General features: G+C 43.7%; 1 protein-coding gene across 9 annotated transcripts in view; it reads right to left on the reverse strand.

Moving 5' to 3' along the window:
* RNLS (renalase, FAD dependent amine oxidase) overlaps nucleotides 1-19,889 on the reverse strand; it is a 321,158-nt gene that overhangs the window by 54,139 nt on the left and 247,130 nt on the right. Inside the window, exon 7 of one of the 9 annotated variants that reach the window (XM_047825152.1) lies at nucleotides 4,898-6,249. The exons of 4 other annotated variants lie outside the window; for them this stretch is intronic. In XM_047825152.1, coding sequence (XP_047681108.1) covers nucleotides 6,175-6,249 — 75 coding nt within the window. In that variant the 3' untranslated portion in view covers nucleotides 4,898-6,174. Of the gene's footprint in view, nucleotides 1-4,897; nucleotides 6,250-6,354; nucleotides 6,825-13,187; nucleotides 13,888-19,889 lie in introns of those variants that run through there. 4 more of the 9 variants (XM_047825155.1, XM_047825149.1, XM_047825150.1 and 1 more) reach the window with 4 other exon arrangements.

Below are 19,889 nucleotides of genomic sequence, written 5' to 3' on the forward strand. Positions count from 1 at the left end.
TAAATCTTCATTGCACCATGGCAGAATTTGCTGCTACGGGTGCTTTACTTATTATTTGCACGGGGAAAGTATCACTTCTCCTGCTGTGGCACACGTTGTCCTCACACAAATGTGCTAACTACACAGGCCATTGTCCGTTACATGGACCACTGTTAAGTGTTGTACTTCTAGAATAGTTTCTCTTGGGTTTCTTAGGATGGAGTGCTCCTTTTCACTTAAACATTTTCTTCTTTTAATCTTTGAATTATTCAACAAAAATGTATTCAGGGTCTACTCTGTGCCCTATTGTGTGCTGGGTCCGGGGGAAACATTTTAGAAACTTTAGACATGATCCCTCTGGTTACAGAACTCGCTTACATATCCGTAAGTAAGATTCAAAGTGTTTTTCATGCTCGTTATTTGTACCTTGTCAGAGTTCATCAATTGTTACTTTTCTGTGTCTTTTGTTACATGTTTTAAGTACATAATACAGCTTAATTGTTGATGGTTTGAATGTTCTAGAACTAGTCATTCAGTATGTGCCAGGTAGGATTCTGGATACTGGAGATTCCAAAGTGAAGGAAAAAAGACAAAAATCTTTGTCCCCATGGAGGCTACTCTATTCTAATGAAATCCCAATTATGCCATCAGCACAGAGCCTGATGTGGGGCTTGAACCCACAAACCGTGAGATCATGACCTGGGCTGAAATCCAGAGTTAGACGCTTAACCGACCGAGCCACCCAAGTGCCCTGCTGTGTCCTTGTACGTCAGGCTCTGCTTTTGTGGCTCCCGTAGTTTGAGTGGCAAGTGGATGCAGAAGGAGTTAAGTACGCATGTGATCGGGATCACAAAGATGGGAAGATAAGATTGGCTCAAGGAAAACAGGATGCCATGTACGTTAATGAGCACAGGAAAAAGCCATAGTAGCATTTATTCATCCATTCACTCAAGAGTCAACAAAAATTTCTGAGCTAAAATGACTCTGAGCCCATACGTACAGTGGCAACTTAAATACGGTCCCTTGTGAGTTTCCATAAACACTGACGTGGCTTCCTAGCCGGGTCTAAAGTGTCTATACAACCTACAAATGCAGTGGTGTTTATGAGAGAAGATTGTCTTCCTACGTCATATTTCACTAACGATAATAGTAATACTAACAGCTAAAATTTATCGAGCATTTTCTACGTGCAGGGCATATGCTAAACCCTTTACGTGTATATTCTGTAATCCTCAAGAACCCTAAAGTAGGTAAAATTAATATCTCCATTTGAGCGATGAACATCCTGAGGCTTAGACGCCTGAGAAACGGGTCCAAGGTCACAGCGAGTAGGTGGTGGGTTTGAGACGGCATGGATCCACCACAATGTCATGGAATGAGCTTCAGTTTTAAACGAAGGTCAGGGACAGGAAATGAATCCGCATACTTCGCCAAACATGTTAAGAATGTGAAATAACTCTCTCCCGGTTTTCACAGTGTTTCCGAGTAAATAATCTTCAGCAGAATCCACCCCAAGCATGCAATTCTTTGCATGCAACATACATAGTCACAAAGGACAAGACATTGTTCACTGCAGAGAACGCTCCCACATTTCGCACCTGCCCTACTGCTGGTAATGACCTATCCTGGTTTCTTGTCAAGGACCGCATCTGAGCAAAACACCCTTTCCCCAAGCAACAGGTGTCTGCATACCCACTGGAGCAGAACAAGGGAAGGTGGCCCATAGCTGGTCTCAGGTAGACACCGCCATTCTGCTACACGAAGGTTTGAAGAAAGGTTTGACGCTTTGAAGCTTCCGTGTTTCGTCGGGTCTCCTGTCAACACACATGCTCGCCTCACCATCCGCTCTCCCAAATGTGCTACATAAATGCAGACAGAACTGGCTTTCACCCGAGCCTGGGGGCACCGGGAGGATCTGCCTGTCCTCTCCCTCCCCGTCTCTTTCATCATTGCCATTATCATTTATTAAGCACTTACTGTGTGTCCAGCACGCTGCTAAGGTTTTATCTGCATTCATGCCTCACAGCAATCCTATGAAGTAGCTACCTTTAACTCATTTCTCAGATGATAAAGCAGGCTGCGAGGTGGCTGAACTGCCTCAAGGTCACAATGAGGAGCAAAGTCTGGATTAAAACATGAATCTATTTAACCCCGGAGGATGTGCTCTTAACTGCAAAGCTACACTGCTTGCCTTAAAGGATTTACAATAGGGTGTAAGATCAAGGAACAATGGACCAGATGTGTGGATCTAAGATAAGCCTGTATTTACATAAAGTGATAGGGCTGAGATTTAGAGGTTCTTAATCTGGGGTCCATAGACCTCTGGGTGGCTAAAAATAGACTGTGGCGGCCTCGTAACCCTCTAGAACAGGAGGCAGCGATCTTTTTCCTTTTTTCTTAAAGGACCAGATAGTAACTATTTTAGGCTTTGCAGGCCATATGGTGTCTGTCGCAAACAATCATCTCTACTGTTGTAGTGCAAAGACAGCCACAGACAATATACAAACGAACTGGCCAGGCTGTGTTCCGATAAAACTTTATTTACAAAGATAGGCAGCTAGCCAGCAGGCTCTAAAATGGTGTGTGAGTTCTATGTATATACGTGCATTTTTGCTGTCCTTAGAAGATCCGAAGTTTTCCGTAGCTTCTCACGACGATTCGAAATCCAAGACGGCCAGGAACTTGTCTAAATGGTCTCCAAGCCCCTCCGAACTGAGACATTCCAGCATTCTATGGATTCTGCATGTGTTTTAAATTAACATTCTCTTAAAGATTCTTTCTCCCTAACAGCCTCATTTGATGCATTCTGCTGTGAACTCTTAAGCGGATTATAATCCCCCGCCTGTCGTTGAGAAAGAAACGAAGGACGTACTGCCATTTCAACTTCCCTGGCTTTCCTGGCCAGATGGTAGCGGCTGGAACACGAATACACTCCCGACTGGAAAACAGCAGCTCGGTCCCGCACCAGCTAGTTTGACGTTTGCTCAGCCTTTTTCTTCTTCTTCCCAGAGATCACATTCTGTGTCCCACTGAGCCTTCACCACCGAAAGCACTCACTTGTCTTGACCGTATTGATAACGCAGTTTGGACTCATGCAGTCAGCCAGGTCGGCCCAGGTATGGTGTGGAGGGAGAGACGCCGTCCGATGCGTTTCACTGACACATCTCTGCGTCTGTTCAGAGACCGTCCCCCTCCCAAGAAAACTTGGTTCTTCCTCTTAGGGTTCCCCAGCTCCGCGAGCTGCAGCATCTTATTAACTGCCTGCAATGACACCCACGGGTACCTTTACCCTGCCCGCCGCTCTGTGGGACTTGTGTGCCCCTAACTGGGATCTTTGGGTGGACCTCGCTGATTATGTTCCATTTTTGTCCAGAGTCTGGTACCCTGCTTGGCATATCTGTTCTAGCTTTTTAGCACCAAGATCCCTGAGAGCTACAGCCAGTTTTAAACGCTTGCATTACCTCTGAAAATCAAAACAGTGATTGTCCCATCAACTCGAATAAGAAGCCAGATTGCTTTAAATTTGAGGGAGGAAAAAGGAGATACGTTCAAACAGGGAATCACAAATTTGCACTTATATTGCAGGTTTCTGAGCACGGCGCAAGAAGGGGAGAAAGGACAGAGGGCTGGAGGATGACGAACGTCGAGGCCGACAGGGGTCTGCACGCTGCTCCCCGAGCGCGCCTGCGCCCGAACTCGGCGTCGCCAGCGCGCGGCGATTTCTCATAGCGAGCGACCCCCGAAGAAGGAAATAAGCCCGCAAATGAAAATAAGGGGAACATCAGTCACTCAGCCGGGACTCGCGGAGACTTTATTCCAGGCTAGACGCGTGTATATATCACGTCGGCGTTAGTGCGAGCGCTCTGCAATGAAACCTAAGAGCGCCACGTGGTGTGGCTTGTCCCTCCAACTCGTGTTTCAGCTCGGCCTTCTGGTCGCTGTCGCCTGCCAGCAGCGTGGTGCCCCGTAAACAGAAATGGGTCGCGGGCGCGTGGGTTGCTCGTGTCCTGGCAGGTCATTATGTGACCTTGGCTGGCCAAGCCCTGTGCCTTAGTTTCCTGATTTGTCACGTGTAAGAATTCCCTGCTCTGCATACTGCAGAGGGGCGTTAGGGGGGCTGGAGTATATATATATATATATATATATATATATATATATATATACTTGCACTTGGACGGGTATAAAACACCAGATAAATGTGAAATTGGCCTTGTTCTTTTTGCTTAACAAGGTAGTGGGTAGGCGGGGGGTGCGGATGATGGCATTTTGCACAGAAGGCTTAGTGACTCAATGAAGTGTCCCCCCCCCCCCCCCCCCCCCCCAGTAATATCTGGTCTGGGATTATTACCGCGTTCTCGGTGTTTCTAGACATCCTTCTCCCCTTCAGAAATGCCAGAGGTGAAAAATACTATTCCACTGCTATAATTTGTCACCCTGGCTGCCTGAGCAAGAAAGACCTGCATAGACGGTTTAGTAATTAAGCTTTTCAACACAGCATCATAAAGTTTTATTCTGGCGGAGGCTATATTTATCAGCTAACAAGTATTAAATCACCCCACTGCTCGAGCCGTTTCTCACTTAAATTCGCTCCTTTCAAAACAGAGCGGCTCTCCGTGGCTGTCTTGATTTAATAAACGTTCTTGTTTGGAAATACCGTGGTGCTGTGTGGTCCTATGGGGCTGACAGACACACGCCCCCGTCACCTCTCCCAATACTGCTGACTCCTATTTCCCCGGGGGGGGCATACTGGACACCCCAGCGCTGGGTCATTCAGGGCATCTTGGCCCTCTGAGTTTTGTGGCCCTCTGGGATGGCTTCCAGATTTTTCTCTAACCATTTTAATTTCTGAAGGGAAAGAGGTGAATGAAAATAAAGAACACAAGCATTGGATAAATTTTGTTTCCTTATTTGAGCATCAGGAAATTGGTCTTTTCCTCGCAGAGAGGGATCTAAATGTAAGATGAGTTTTCAAAACGACTGAAATGATCCACCTACTAGGCAGGGCTGAGTCTTTTCCCATATTTGCCACAGAGTTCTCAAAACAGATGCAGCATTATTAGGCAAACATACTCGGAAGGAATTGATATTTAAAAGCCCTCAGTAATGACTTAGAAAAATCTTTTCTCCAAGTAACTCACCCCAACTTTATAAGTCATTTTCCTTCTCTTTTCTTTGGAGGATGTGCATTCATGAGACAAACGTAACACTTCCTCAGACTTCAGGACGCTCTCTGTCAAATGGCTCCAGAATTACATTCATTAAAAACAAGACGGTTAACACGTTCGAGTCTTTTCTGCTAGACTTTAAGGGTAAAACCAAATTGATCAAATAGGGGCAAAATGATTAAAGGAATCTCAATATTCTTCATCATATCACACCAGAAATCACTTAATTTCTCCTTTTCTTTCTCTGCTTTCAAAAATAAGTGACATTGACCATATGTAGGCATTTCAGTGTTTCATGAGTTGGTTGCTAAAAGGACATGTAACAACATTCCGTAGGATCACAAAGCCTGCTTTGTGCTACAACATAAGCAATTTCTGCCCATGCTTTCAATGTGTGTGTATATATGATACAAGGCATGTGAGTGTGAAACCTTCAATACCACCAAGGTAAGAAGTATTTTGTTGAACTGTTCATCGTCTGAGAGGCCGCAATAATTTCTTTCCTTGCACAATTATAAAATAGCACTTGCCATTTTGCTTTTCAAATTAGCAACAAGTAGCTTGTTTAGAAGGCCGGGGATCAATTTCTCTGCAGCCAGTCATTGGCAGGAAGCATGTGGGTCACTGAAGCATGTGGGTGATACGCTGAACCACTAAGCTGGCAAATATTGAACTATTTTAAGTGCATCTATTTTCTAGCTCAGTAAATTTTCTTGTTGTATTAAATTCATTAAACCTGACACAGTCTAAATGCCACAGCGCATCCTGGAGAGCGCGTGAAGGTAACAGCACCAGCCATCAGGGACAGCCGAAGATAAAGATCGATATATTTTCTCTCAGTTTGTGTTTAATTGTTACTTTCATATTAAGCCTGAATTTTCTTTTTAAGGTTAGAAACTATCGTAAGACTTGGAAAGTCCAGTTGAATCTGGTTATTTTCTGAAAATGTGAAGACAGGTTTCTTTGTCAGTCGATTGCCCTCCAAACCACAATCCTGGAGATGATGACACCTGAGACCTACAGGTCAGGATCATTTAATAACTTGAGAGACACAGAAAGAACCCTCCGTTATCCACAGTTCAGGGGAATCGAGTAGTTCGGCAATCTGCAAAAACATTGAACCAAGGTCATGCTCGAAGATTGAAAATGAAGATTTGATATTAATTATTCTTTATTTGGAATTGAAATTCTCAAAAGAATCAAGGTTTTGGAACATCAACTATTATTTTGATTTGACATACTTTTTTTGGGGGGGGGAGGGTTATTTGTTATTCTTAAACATTATTTTTTATTTTTCTTTAACAAGGAGTAATCATGGCAATTCAGAAACCCCCTGAAAGGTGTACTGTACAGAGAATCTTCATTGCAACTTGCGTTGTAACTATCAAAATTACGAAATCGATTTTATACTCCATACGAAAAATTTTCCAGTAATTTCTCTCAGCAAAATAGAAAACAAAGTAATCTCTCACAGAGAACTGTGAAACCAGAAACCCCAAGCACAGGTAGAGAATAAAGATCCAGGGGCTAAATTTGGTTCTTTAAAGCTTCTAGAACACACAGGGCAGAAGAGACACAGCCGTCGAAGTTGGACTGGGTGAACCCATCCCCTCCACACACAAGGAAAGGTTCCCGATGAAGAGTCAATTGGCCATGAGAGTTGGCAGGAGCACTTATCACCTAAAAAAGTTAAAAACAACAACAACAGACAAAAGGATTGCGATTGACGTTCTCTGCCCCATTACGTGATGTCAACACTCACCCGGGGAGTTCTCTACCTGCAGAAATCACGCTCGCTCTCAAGGAACAACGGCGCACAAAACGAGGACCCCTAAACCCCTCCCCTCACCCAAGTATTTACACCGACCTTCTCAAATGTCGACACTTTCAGGCGGTTGATACACTTAACCCAAGTGTGTTGAACTTCAAAAATAGTAGGTCACGATATGCTCAATTAGTTGAAGGTACACCATTTTTTTTGATAAGGGGGGGGGAATGATATTTGCGAAATCATTTACCGATTATTGAGTCCCGGCTATGTGCTAGACAAGGTAAACAGAGCAGAGATTTAAGGACTGTATCCCGAAGGACTTTCCAGCCCAGCACGGTCTGCTAGCACATAACAGTGTCTAAGGGCTAAGACAGGGTGAGTAAGAGGGTGCTACCTTGGGGAGGGAGGGGTGCCCAACCCAGCACAGCCGGATAAAGAAACCTTCAAAGGGGAGGTGACGGGTCATTTCTCTTGAGTTCTGCCGGATGCATGGGAGTTTACCAGTGTAGGAAACAGGCTTTTCCAAAGAGAATGAGTAGCATGTGCAAAGACCCCATAGTCCATGGGCAAGAGAGAACAATGTGTGTTTAGGAAACTGTGGGGTTGGTCACACTGTGTGTGTGTGTGTGTGTGTGTGTGTGTGTGGTAGGGCTACTCAGAGGAAGGGACACGGCTGAAAGGCAAGTTAGGAGGCATTTAGTGTTTCAAAATTAAAACGTATAAAACTTATAAACACAGGTCTGTTAAAAATGTAGAACTGACTTACTAATAAGCCAAGAGGGAGAGAATTAGCTGAAGTCTGGGATTTATTTTATTTTATAGAACCAGGTTTATAACATTTGAAATGGTGAAAAGGGCATAGAGGTTCTTTCCTGGAGAAAAAAAATATATATTCTCAGACTTGGGATGAGTGTTGCTAATAAGCTTTGAGAGCTGGGAGAGTGAGCCGGGTGGTGGGGGGTGAACAGAGTCGTTTTGGACACTGAGATGATTTGGCCCCTAAAGCACCCCAAGCCCCTAAAATGCAAATCACACACTTATTTTAAAGGCACTCTCTGGGCGCCTGGCTGGCTCGGTTGGTAGAGGATGTGGCTCAATCTCGGGATTGTGAGTTCAAGCCCCACATCGGGGCTAGAGTTTACTCAAAAAATAAATATATAAATAAAATCTCTTCCCCTATGAAAAAAAAAGGCAATCTCATTTGGGGTTGTTTCCCGGCACAACTTCAGGGGATGCCATTCACACAGACGACAACGTGGCAGTTCTGGTCTCTTACACGTTTTCACGGAAAGGAACAGACTAAGGCCCACGAAGATTTGCTATTTTAAAAATTACCAAAAACAAAAAATAATCAAGAAATATACCAAATACTATTTGGATTATGGGGCTGAGATTTGGTTTAAATAGGTTGAGTTAGTACATGCTTTTACAACTTTTTAAAACCAGAAAAACTTTGCAGAGGTTTTTTAATTTACAGGCCATATTTTGCTTTAAAAAAGAGGTTGGGAGGGCGCCTGGGTGGCTCAGTCAGTTAAGCATCCGACTCTTGGTTTTGGCTCCCAGTTTGAGAGATCGAGCCCTGCACTGGGGTCTGCACTGACAGTGAGGAGCCCGCTTGGGGTTCTCTCTCTCCCATTCTCTCTCTCTGCCCCCATCCCCCAAGATAAATGAATATACTTTAAAAAAAGGAAGTTAGGTACAACTATTCCTTTGTTGAATCCCTAAAGATATGGACGTTTAAAGTCCCGTGTTGCGCATATTCGATGTAAACTTTGAAGAGTGCCTTCTCACTTTTCTAGAGGCCATCTGACAGGAGCAGCACCTTTCACACACGTTGCAGATAATCTTTGTTTTAAATTATGCCGTAGTTTTAGCTTATTGTGTTCAATTGCGATTTCATTTTTTCCTTGCTTTATTGAGGTATAACTGACAAATAAAAATTGTATATATTTAAGGTGTACAACGTGATGTTTTGATATGCGTGTATACATTGTAAAATTGTTGTCATAATCAAGTTAACATATCAGCTCATATAGTTTCCATTTTCTCTTTCTTTTCTTTTCTCCCTTCCTTCCTTCTTTCCTTCCTCTCTCTTTCTCTTTCTCTTTCTCTTTCTCTTTCTCTTTTCTTTTCTTTTCTTTCCTTTTCTTTTCCTTCTTTCCTTCCTTCCTTCTTACCTTCCTTCTTTCCTCTCTCTCTCTCTTTCTTTCTTTCTTTTTTTCTTTTCTTTTCTTTCCTCTCTTCCTTCTTCCTCCCGCCCCCTCCCTCCCTGCCTTCCTTTTGGTGAATCACATTACGATGTATCATCTTGGTGAATTTCAAGTATACTATACAGCCTTGTTAACTACAGTTGTGTTGCTGTATGTTAGCTCCCCTGAATGGACTTGCTCTGTGTAACTGAAACTTCGTACCTTGGACCAGCATCCCATTTTCTCTCCCATGGCTCCTAGCATTCACTGCTCTGCTCTCTGTTTCTATGGGTCTGACTATTTTAGATTCCGTATATAAGTGAGATCACGAATTGTTTGTCTCTCCATAGCTGAGAATCTTGAAATCAGCTGAAACGATCTTTGAGAGGCTCAAAGAGACAGCACAGAGGACAGACACTGAAGAACAGACCTGGGCGTTCAACCAGAACCTTTAAACTCCTACTTTAGACAGAATTTAAACAGGTTGGATTATTTGATTTGTCGGTGAAATACTAAGGGAAGAACAAAGCCTTTAGGTTCTTATATATATTAATGACTTCAGAATGCGGTAACAAATAGTTTGAAAGCAAGGGAGGCTATAGGAACACTCAAAAACCAGATGAGGATGGGAAGAAGCTTGGCAGTCTGGTGCCATTGAATAGAGGGGCAAAGAATTTTTTGACCCTTAACAGGCCCTGAGGGTGCCTGCTATGTTTTCCTGCATTCACTAATGCTCATGATGATGTCCCAGTATCCAAGAACCAGTCCTAATATGCATAAGATACTACTTGTGAGCATTTCTCGAATGTTCACCACAGGCCAAATGCTTTACGTGTGCACCCGTTTCATGAACACAGCAACCCTGCAGGGTGGTTACGACTATTCTCATTTTATAGAGGAGAACACTGAGGCTCGGGAAGATTGTCACCTGCCCCAGGACAGAGAGCTAGGAGGTGAGGAAAAAGAGACTTGGATAGAGCAAGCAGACTCTGGAACTCATCTTTTTAACACTTTCAGAAACATTTCCACGAAGACGCGATTTAAATGAAACAAACACAAATGTGTGAGAGTCACTGACAGTTTTACGCATCTGGAAAACTCACATAAATGGGACAACTCATCCATATACATGTGTACGTATGCACACGTGTATAATACAAAAGAATGCATGCACGTATGTATGTATAATTTTTAAAACAAAACAAAAAATTTGACAGCCTCTTAGCTTAATGCACCTAGAAAATTCACATAAATGGGATAACCCCTTCATATGTATTCATATATACATACGTGTGTGTGTCTTTGTATAATGGAATTCTATTTGATGAGTGGCATTTTGAGTGGCAAATGCCAGATGGCAGGTCACGTGGCTGGAAGACCCGGCCACCCATGAGCCGGTCTGCAGTTTGGAGGAAATCAGTCTCCCTGCGTTGAGGTGCGACCGTCCATTTTGCAATCACCCAACAAGGAAAGTACGGAAACACGAAGCGTGTGCTCGCAAGTTCTTTCCCCTGAGTGATGTAGATGGCCCCTCGCTGGAGGAGCACGCGGAGGCCAAAGCCACAGGCTGTCACTGCGCTTCCAGCCACAGTGAGGAACCACAGCTCAATGGCTATGTTTCGGACGGGTGGCACAGCTGAACTGCCCCCTTGGAAATCCAGGTTGTGTCTGGAGGGTCAGAAAAAAGTCCTGCTGTATCAGCTGACGCTCTGGGTCAATAATGCAACGCTTCTATATGCTTCAGTGATGACTGGACCAGACATATAAATTCGAAGCAGAAAAAGGAGTTTTATTTCTAAGCTGTCTTAGCCCCTGCGAATGTGTTTTACGCCTCTTTCCACCTACGGCACAAAACGGAAACTCGTTGGCTCCCCGTGGAAGTCCTTCCATGACCATGTCTTCCCTCCATTCGAGCCTCCTCTCTTGTCCTGCCTCTCACCTTCCGCCATGTGTCCTGTCTACATTCGCCCTGACCTTCTGCAGAAACGCCCTTCCTTGTCATGTTTCTGTGACTTTGAACGAGCCATCCCACGCAGTGACGTTGCAGTTCCTTTCTTCCCTGCCAAGAAAATTGCTCATCCCCAAAGAACTAACACAAATGTCGCCTGCTCTGAGGTCTTCGTGCCCTGAGAGGCAGGCTAAGTATCTTTTCAGGGTGTTGTTTTTATCTATGATGTTACTTGTTAGTTTGCACTGTAATTACGTCCAGTCTTGTCTCTCTTCTAGATTGTGCGCTTCTAAGAGCAGGGCTTGGGATGCACTAATCCTTGTATCCAAGTCTGGGAACGGTGCCTAGCCCCTATTAAGTGTGCAATAAATGTTTATTGAGTTTTAAAAAAAGACAATATTGTACACACAGTTGATCAAATGAAGGTCTTCGCAGGGAACCATCTACACAAAAAGTGTTATTCAGAGGCTCCCACAGGGCTGGGAGCAGCTCAAATGGAAGAGATACTGTATTTAGAATGTTCTCAATAATGATGAATGAAGGGCTGTCCTCTCCTCGCATCTCAGGCTGTGAGCTGCTTTATGTGAACATCTTGTGTGTCATGTATTAAGTGGAATCACACAAAGCTGCTGATTCTGTACGTCAGGAATGCTAAATGTTGTCCGTTTTTATACAGTTTAACCTGTTTCTTCGTACCATGCTTATTAGCTATAATGATATACACAAAAAGTGTTTTCATTAAAGATGAAAAGAGAGGCACAGACAAGAAGGCTAACGGCGACTTCAAAATGGCGATTACTGGGGCATGTGGGGGGTCAGTTGGTTAAGCATCTGACTTCGGCTCAGGTCATGATTTCACGGTTCACAGGTTTGAGCCCCGTGTCGGGCTCTATGCTGGCAGCTCAGAGCCTGGAGCCTGCTTTGGATTCTGTGTTTCCCTTTCTCTTTGCCACTCCCCTGCTCACGCTCTGTCTCTCTGTTTCCCCAAAATAAATAAACATAAAGAAAAATTCAAAATGGCGATTAGTAACAAAGCAAAGGTGATAATTAGCAAAAAAAAAAAAAAAAAAATTCCAGTACACACACGACTATGCACATTCTTCCTTCCACACCTAAGCTGACAGCAAAAGACGGTCCTCGGGCTGTCAGACATCTACCCAAACAGAACGATCTTGCTGTTTGGCCGAGAGCATGGCTGTATTTTAAGTTGATTCATTCTAGTGGACTGTCCAGCCCGAGATTTGGTTCCTTAAAACCCACCTTTCTGAAATACGGCACTAAGTGATACCCATGCAGAGCTGGGCAAGAACTGAGGTCTCACAGAGTCTAATCTTAGGTGTGCAACCAACCTGATAAGAAAGTGAGGACAACGTTTAAACAATCAGGCTGCTAACACTGCATTTCCTCACTTGTCACGAATGCAAATTATACCGCCTTTCATTGAACCTAAGGCACCGTCGATTGGATGAGGCACCAATATTTTACGTACCAGTGAGACGGAAAATGGTGGCAACATGACACCAAGCTTTACACTTACTAGAAAGGCTCTTTTAGACTTATCTACAAGTAGATCTTATGCCGAGATAGAAAGGAAATAAGAGGGGAACACAGGCTCAGCCCTTCCAAAAACGTCTTCACATATAGAGTGTGACCCCTCTGCTCTTTAACTCAGAGTTGTCCACATCCACGGTCTTCCCCACATCGTCCGCCCCCTGCGCCTCCTAGAGCGTGGGTGACGGGTGACGTGACATTTCTTACATGGGTGACCCACCGAATTGTTCATGCTCGCATTTTCTTTAAGTAGAGTGTTTTATTTATTTATTTTTTTAATTTGTTATTATTTTTTTTAACGTTTATTTATTTTTGAGACAGAGAGAGACAGAGCATGAACGGGGGAGGTTCAGAGAACGAGGGAGACACAGCATCTGAAACAGGCTCCAGGCTCCGAGCTGTCAGCACAGAGCCTGACGCGGGGCTCGAACTCACGAACCGCGAGATCATGACCTGAGCTGAAGTCGGACGCTTAACCGACTGAGCCACCCAGGCGCCCCCATGCTCACATTTTCTGGGAGCCACTGATACCAGTCTCGCAAGTTCTGAACCATGCACTTTCTCTTCGGTGGGAAGGAGAGGTCTTCCGAGGGTGAGAGCCACCACGACTCGTATGCTTTTCTCAAATGGTCCTCAGGTAACCTGCTCATTAAAATATCAAGGGGCTGCTGTGGAGGGAGGTCCCACGTTACACCAGCCGAAATCGCCAAGTTCACACGTGTGAAAACAACCTCCTGATGTGTCCTGATGCATACCGACTTGGTGGCATCTCACAACGGGTGAAATAATGGCAAATACAAAATGGGGGAAGGGGAGAAGTTTGGTGAGTACTTAATGTGAGTAAATGCCTGGCAAGTCTAACGATAATGAAAAACAGGATTCTTTAAGCAGGGCCTTTCCTGGTAACGGCGTCTCGGGTCCAGACACTGGGGTCTTCAGCATTGCTGGTTTAGAGCAATGCCAAACCCCAAGAAAAGGCGCAGGCTCAAGTGAAACTGACAGAGACAGACCGGTGAGCAGAGAATCGACTTGCTCCTTCGAACAGGTAAATGGACCGATTCCAGGACTGGGTGGGCAAATCTCCTCAACCGTGTCCTAGATGATCGGCGTGACCCCGCGAGCCAACTTCTGGCAGCCATCACTAATTGACTGTGGCGTTCTCTCCCGCTGAGCCCAGAAGTGGCCACAGCATCCTTCCCACCTCATTGCTTCAGGCAGCCACGACCAGTCCGTCGGAGTTGGCACTGGAGGGGGAATCCTGTAAACCCATCCTGGGTTAGAAGACTGCAAACACGGAATTAGAAATAAGTGAATTAAATATTCTTCGCTGTTTTTTGTTTTGTTTTGTTTTCTCTTTTCTCGTTAAGCCAGATAGTCTGATGCATCGCCTTTGTCGAAACCAGACATGTTTCAACGCCAAGAATTAGGAGCACACCACGAGCCATTTCCTCTGGACGATGCCAGGGGCCCAATTCTAATTTTTTCTAATAATCTTCTAATCATCATCTACAGCCCTTGGTTCTTAACCTCCCTCCACACCGTCATCCCTCCACAGGTCACACCGGGGCTTTGACTGCCGGGTGAAGATACAAGGCACGCATTTTGGCTACAGCTGCATGCTGCAAATCTGAGCATCACAAGTATCAGGGCTTGTGGGAAAAGCAGAGTTGGAACAGATCTTCCAAAACTTCTAGAACCCTGACCCAAGCACTCACAAAAACAATACCCATCCTAGTAAAGTGACTAGCACAAGGAGTGTTCTCCTAGCCTCTGCGTCTGGTGATACCTTTGCAGCCTGAACTCTGCTTCCTCCTCCAAGATGTGGGTCCTGGGGGAGAGTTGCTCCGAAAAGAGACCATTTCGATCTAAATTTAAAATATCGAGGAGGGAGCCTTCATCAAGGCGTCATCTCACTAAAGGGGAGACATCTTTGCGAATTCTTCATTAGCACTTAACAATTTCCCCAGAGAGTTGACCGTGGCAGGAACCCCAACAGTTGTCAAGGCCACTGTGACAACCACCGTTTGCCCTAAAGAAAGGCACCTCCGGAGATTTTTCAAGTTTTTTTTCTCAGATTTTCCTATTTGCCAAAGCTTCGTCTCTGCTTGTGAGAAAACTTACCCCGGTCACTTGAAAACATAAACACGTATGACACCAATACGATCCCCCTATGACCCTAATTTCCTATTTCTCAATTGCATTTGAAATAATTCACATTAAAAAAAAAACCCAGGTGCTACAAAAGACTGAGCAATTTTATGACTCTCTTGTGTTACATTACGTTCCGGAGGGTCACGTTCATTGGACGTGGGATGCCTGGGTCTGGACAAATGGAGATGTCTGAGGCATCACTTGCACTTTCGATAGCCACACTGAATATTTAAGTTGATTTCTATCAATTTCAGTGTCTGAGGGTGTCTCTTTCCTCTGATTGTCCCCAGAGTCCAGGGAAACCTGATTGTCTCCTGGATGCACACTAACTTGGTTGGGGCAAACTCTGAGTGAACATCTCCTTTTGTGGGCATTTCCCCAGACCATTGTGTGTGGGGGGTACCAACCACACTGGCAATAAGAACGGCAAGGAAGGCTGAGATGCAGTGGGGCTGATTCATACATTTCCTCACTTCCTCTCCTCGGCCGCCAGCGTAAACCTGAACCCATGCCATGGTACATAAACAGCAGAAATGGAATATTTGGTTAACTTATTCTTTTATAGCCCCGATGCAAAGCTCAAAGGTAGCGGTTCCCAAAAGTCAATCTATGGCAAGAAGAGGAAAAATAAGGAGAATTACGAGCTTTTTCACGGAGCCGAATGTATTCTATTTATAAATCGGGTATGAGGTTACATCTTTACTATTTTTTTTTTCTTTTGGTTATCCCTTCCATTAAATTCTGGAGGCTGTGTTTGTGCTTCTCAAATTCTTAAGGGCAGAACGCAAAGATAGCAATATTATACTGCTTCCCAAGACATTTAGAGGGATTTTACCGGTCCATGAAATAAAAACACTTGGACTGTTTTCCATAAAGCCGGGGTGCGCGAGGGGGAAGGGCAGAGGGGAGGCTTTGGAAAACCACCAGGAATCTCAGGTAACACTGCATTTTTTAAAAAATTTTTTTAAAAATTAAAAAAAAAAATAAAATCTCGTGTACGACTCATTTCTCAGAAACTTGCGAAGCCCCTCCTGCAGCCAAATATTAATCTAAACAGAACTAGAATCTAGGGTAACACGTTCTTCCTCTGTTCACCTGTGGCTGAACACTCGGGTAGTAAACACAGGGCTGCAGAGAAAAATAGGGATGGGGAAAGACTTAATCAAACGTAGAATAAATGTCTGCCTTCACACTCTATGACCCTAGAGAGAAAATGTTGTTTGTGTTGATTCTATGCATACATCTCCCCATTCCCACCATATTCTCAAGGCACTGATTTTAAGCATCTATCATATGCCTGTTTACAAAAAACGGGGAGAAATGTAAACAAATGAAGAGAGACGAGGGACTGTGCTGATGTTAGTGGAAACGTCTGTTTACGTATTTATAAATGAGGATCCAGCCCAGGGCCTCAGAGCAGGATGAGACCTCATTGTTGGGTCAGTTGTGAAAAATATTATCAACCCCTGAGCACTGGTTTTTTTCTTGAGTAAAAAAACTGTGTTCCATTGGCTAAATTAAAGATGTAATGTTTCTATGCTTTTATTTTATAAAAGTCCCTTTGGGGACTAATGGAAATACAATAAAATGTTGCTGATTCCTCTACACTTAACTCACCAAAATGCAGTTTGGTAAGAGATATTTGTTACTGAAAAGCCTTGCGTGTCCTCAGAAATCGTGAGCTACCAAGGCTGTTTTATTCATTTTTGTATTCCCAGCATCTCTGACTCTGCTGAATGTGGCTGCTGTTGAATAAATGTTTGCTCAAAGGACGTGTGCATGTGGGCCAACAAAAAAACTAATTAGAACTTACGAAGGTTTTAAAGTCTCAGAATTCAAAAGGTCTTTAAACATGGAGGAACTTTTTTTCTCTCTTTCTATGAAAATAATTTCCTTTGGTTTTTCAGTCTCTAAATTTTCCTTTACCTTCTGAGTTATGCTATTTACTTCCTTCTCTTCTATAACACTTAACACCTGCCAGTTGTCATTTAGTTCTTTAGCACTTGAACTGTCCAGGAGACAGCCCTTCGGGCCCCAGACTCCTTGTTCTGATGGCCCGAAAGCGGAATTCTCTGCCTCTGTCTGGCTCACCTTTTGTAGGTACCAGGCAAAGTCACCAAGAATATCTGAATCAGCCTGAACTTCAAAGAGCGAACGAAGATGGCTTCCCACCCAGACAATTCAGCCTCACCTTATAAAATGCTACTTACTGTTAACGACACCCTGGGAAGTGTGTAAGATATCACTAGATGAGCGTGCACGTATGAATATGCATATGTGTGTGATAGGATCTATAGATGTTTGTCTTTTCTTTTTTTAATGTTTATTTATTTTGACAGAGAGAGAGAGAGAGAGAGAGAGAGCATGAGCAGGCGAGAGGGAAGAGGGTGACAGAGAATCTTAAGCAGGATCCACATCAGCGAGGAGCCCAACGCGGGGCTCGATCCCACAACCTGAGCCAAAGAGTTGGACGCTTAACCAGCTGAGCCACCCAGGTACCCCTGCCTTTATTTTTAAAAATGGAGACCCTAGTGACATGGTCCATGATATTTCCAGTTTAATGTCAAAGCTGCGGTGAGCCTGTGCAGACATAGTTACTAAATAATCCTTTATATAATTTTCTTTCCTGGGACACAGTGAATATATTCTAGAAAGCTATAGGTGTCAGGGAGAAAAGAAACCAATTTTTCTGGGTGACCTAGCCAATCTATGTCTATATTAAAAAAAATTTCTCTCATAGAACAGTCAACTCTCTGTGCTCAGATTTTTGTGGTGCAGCCAGAAATCATACACATATGGAATATATTTGCTGTATTATTAAGAAAAGTGATGATACGGGTTATTTCTTAACCATACGTTGCATATTATTGAAGATAAGTGATACTGAGAACTGGGATAATCATGATAAATTGGAGTGCTGATTATTCCGCTTAGTCTATTTTTAGATATATTTCCTTAAAAAAGATTGCACTCCTTTTGGCCACTGATTTTTGAGGCTCTCAGTCCTATATTATCTTAGTTACAGTACTTAATATTCATAAAGAGCTTTATCAACACACGGGTGCTTTCCCGCAGAGATGGTACATTTCTAATTGGTTCTTACGTGTTATGATCATTATCTCATCTTGCTCCTGTTCTATTCGTCTCTCCGGTGTTCTATTATATTTAATGGTGATTTCATAAGCCCGTTTCTTTGTCGTGCTTTAGGGGAAAGTTTGCTTGTGTTGTGGGCTCCTGGCTGCGGGGCTGTGTATCTGGTACCACAGAGAGCCGCTGTAAAATGACTATTGGTTGGAATACCCTATATGGGAAGAAAGTGATGTGGTTTGGCCAATCCTCAGTGGAGCTTTTCACTTTATTGGTATTTGTCTATTCTATTTTAATAAACCATGGGGTAGATGCAGGCAGAAAGTGCCACAAATCAATTATATGATCCACGCGGCAGCTCTAGTGGGGGCTTCAACTGCGAAGGACGCACTTTGCTGAAATTGTATATTCAATTCCTGAAGTCCGCATTAAATCCGTTTAGATCTATTCTACCTTTCAAAGTCCAGGAATCACCGGAGCGGTCTGTTTTGATGAGGAGTTGTTCACAAGTACACAATAAAGAATGAGATACTGTTTTCTCTAGTGCTGTTGCAGTAATAACAGACGAAACAACAGTCGCATTACAGTCCCCTTTAGAGTTTTTAATTTAATAGAAAATTGTCCTGCCCTTCAGCAAGTTTTCGTACATGCACGCATTAACTCTTCAAGCATGTGTCGTGTTCCTAGCAGTTACCGAGCCTGCGGAGGGGGCTGAGGGCACAGACACCACTTCCTAGCCATGAGGTGACCTACCAGATGGGGATCCTTTTGTTTTTGCCTAAATATAAATGTTGCACCACAGTGTCTCAAAGGATCCGATTGCTTGGCATCCTAGGATGCAGAGGGCCAAACATGCTTTCGATTTGTGCGTCTGGACATAAATCTAAAATCATCCTTCCTACTCAAGTGAGCCTAATCACTACTTCTCCCCCGTTTAACAGCTGTTCAATTCCCCACCAGTTCAATCCTTGTCCCTTCTCCCACTCCATTTCCCGTCCTCTTCCTGAGGACCCAGAAGAATGGCCATTATTTCTTTCTGATCCTCACTCGTGCTGAATGGCCCCAACAGCTTTTTGTTTGCGCTGCGAGAATTTTGGCCAAAAGATTGCCGCCATTTTGATCTTCGGATCCAGAAACAACCTCCTTTCTACTGTTAATACTGTGATATTAAAAGAATCAACACTTGTGCTCCTCAGAGAGACAATAATGGAGGATAAAAAAACCAGGGGTTTTAAAAACCAGCTTAATTGGGTGTGATTTATATGCAGTGAAATTCACCCTTTTTATGCTCACTGTTCTATAAATTTCAACAGTATACACAGTCGTGTTAACTACCACAAATACAATATAAAGAACATTTCTGTCACCCGCCCCCCCCGCCCCCCCCCCCATTTCCCTTGTGCCCCTTTGTAGTTCATTCCCTTGTCCCAATCATAGCCCCTGGCAACCATTGATCAGTTTTCTGTCCCTACAATTTTGCCTATTCCAGGAAGCCATACAGGTAGAATGATACAATAGACAGCCTTTGAGCATGGCTTCTTTTGCTAAGATAATGCTTCTGAGATTCACTCATGCTATTGTAGATAGTAGTGGCTTGCTTCATTTTATTACTGAGTATTTTTTCATTTACGGATGTGCAACCTTTTGCCCATTTACCAGGTGGTTAATACTTGGGTTATTTCCAGGGTTTTTTGGGGTTTTTTTTTTGGCAATTATTAATAAAGCTGCTATGAGCATTTGCAAATAAGTTTTTATGTGGATGCATGCCTTCATTTCTCTTGGATAAATCCTGAAGGGTGGGGTCCTTGGGTCAGATGGTAAGTGTATATTTAACTTTGTAGGAAACTGTGAAACTCTTTTCCAAAGGGGTTGGGGCCATTCCACATTCCCGCAGTGACACGTGAGGATTCCATTGACATCCTTGCCAGTGCCCGGTACCTTCAGAGTTTCTGATTTGAGCCACTCTACTAGGTGTTCCATGGCATCTCATGGGGGTTTTAATTTACATTTCCCTGATGACCGATGATGTTCAGCATTTTTTTGCCATC

The sequence above is a fragment of the Prionailurus viverrinus genome, chromosome D2 (genome assembly GCF_022837055.1).
Source record: "Prionailurus viverrinus isolate Anna chromosome D2, UM_Priviv_1.0, whole genome shotgun sequence".
NCBI lineage: Eukaryota > Metazoa > Chordata > Mammalia > Carnivora > Felidae > Prionailurus > Prionailurus viverrinus.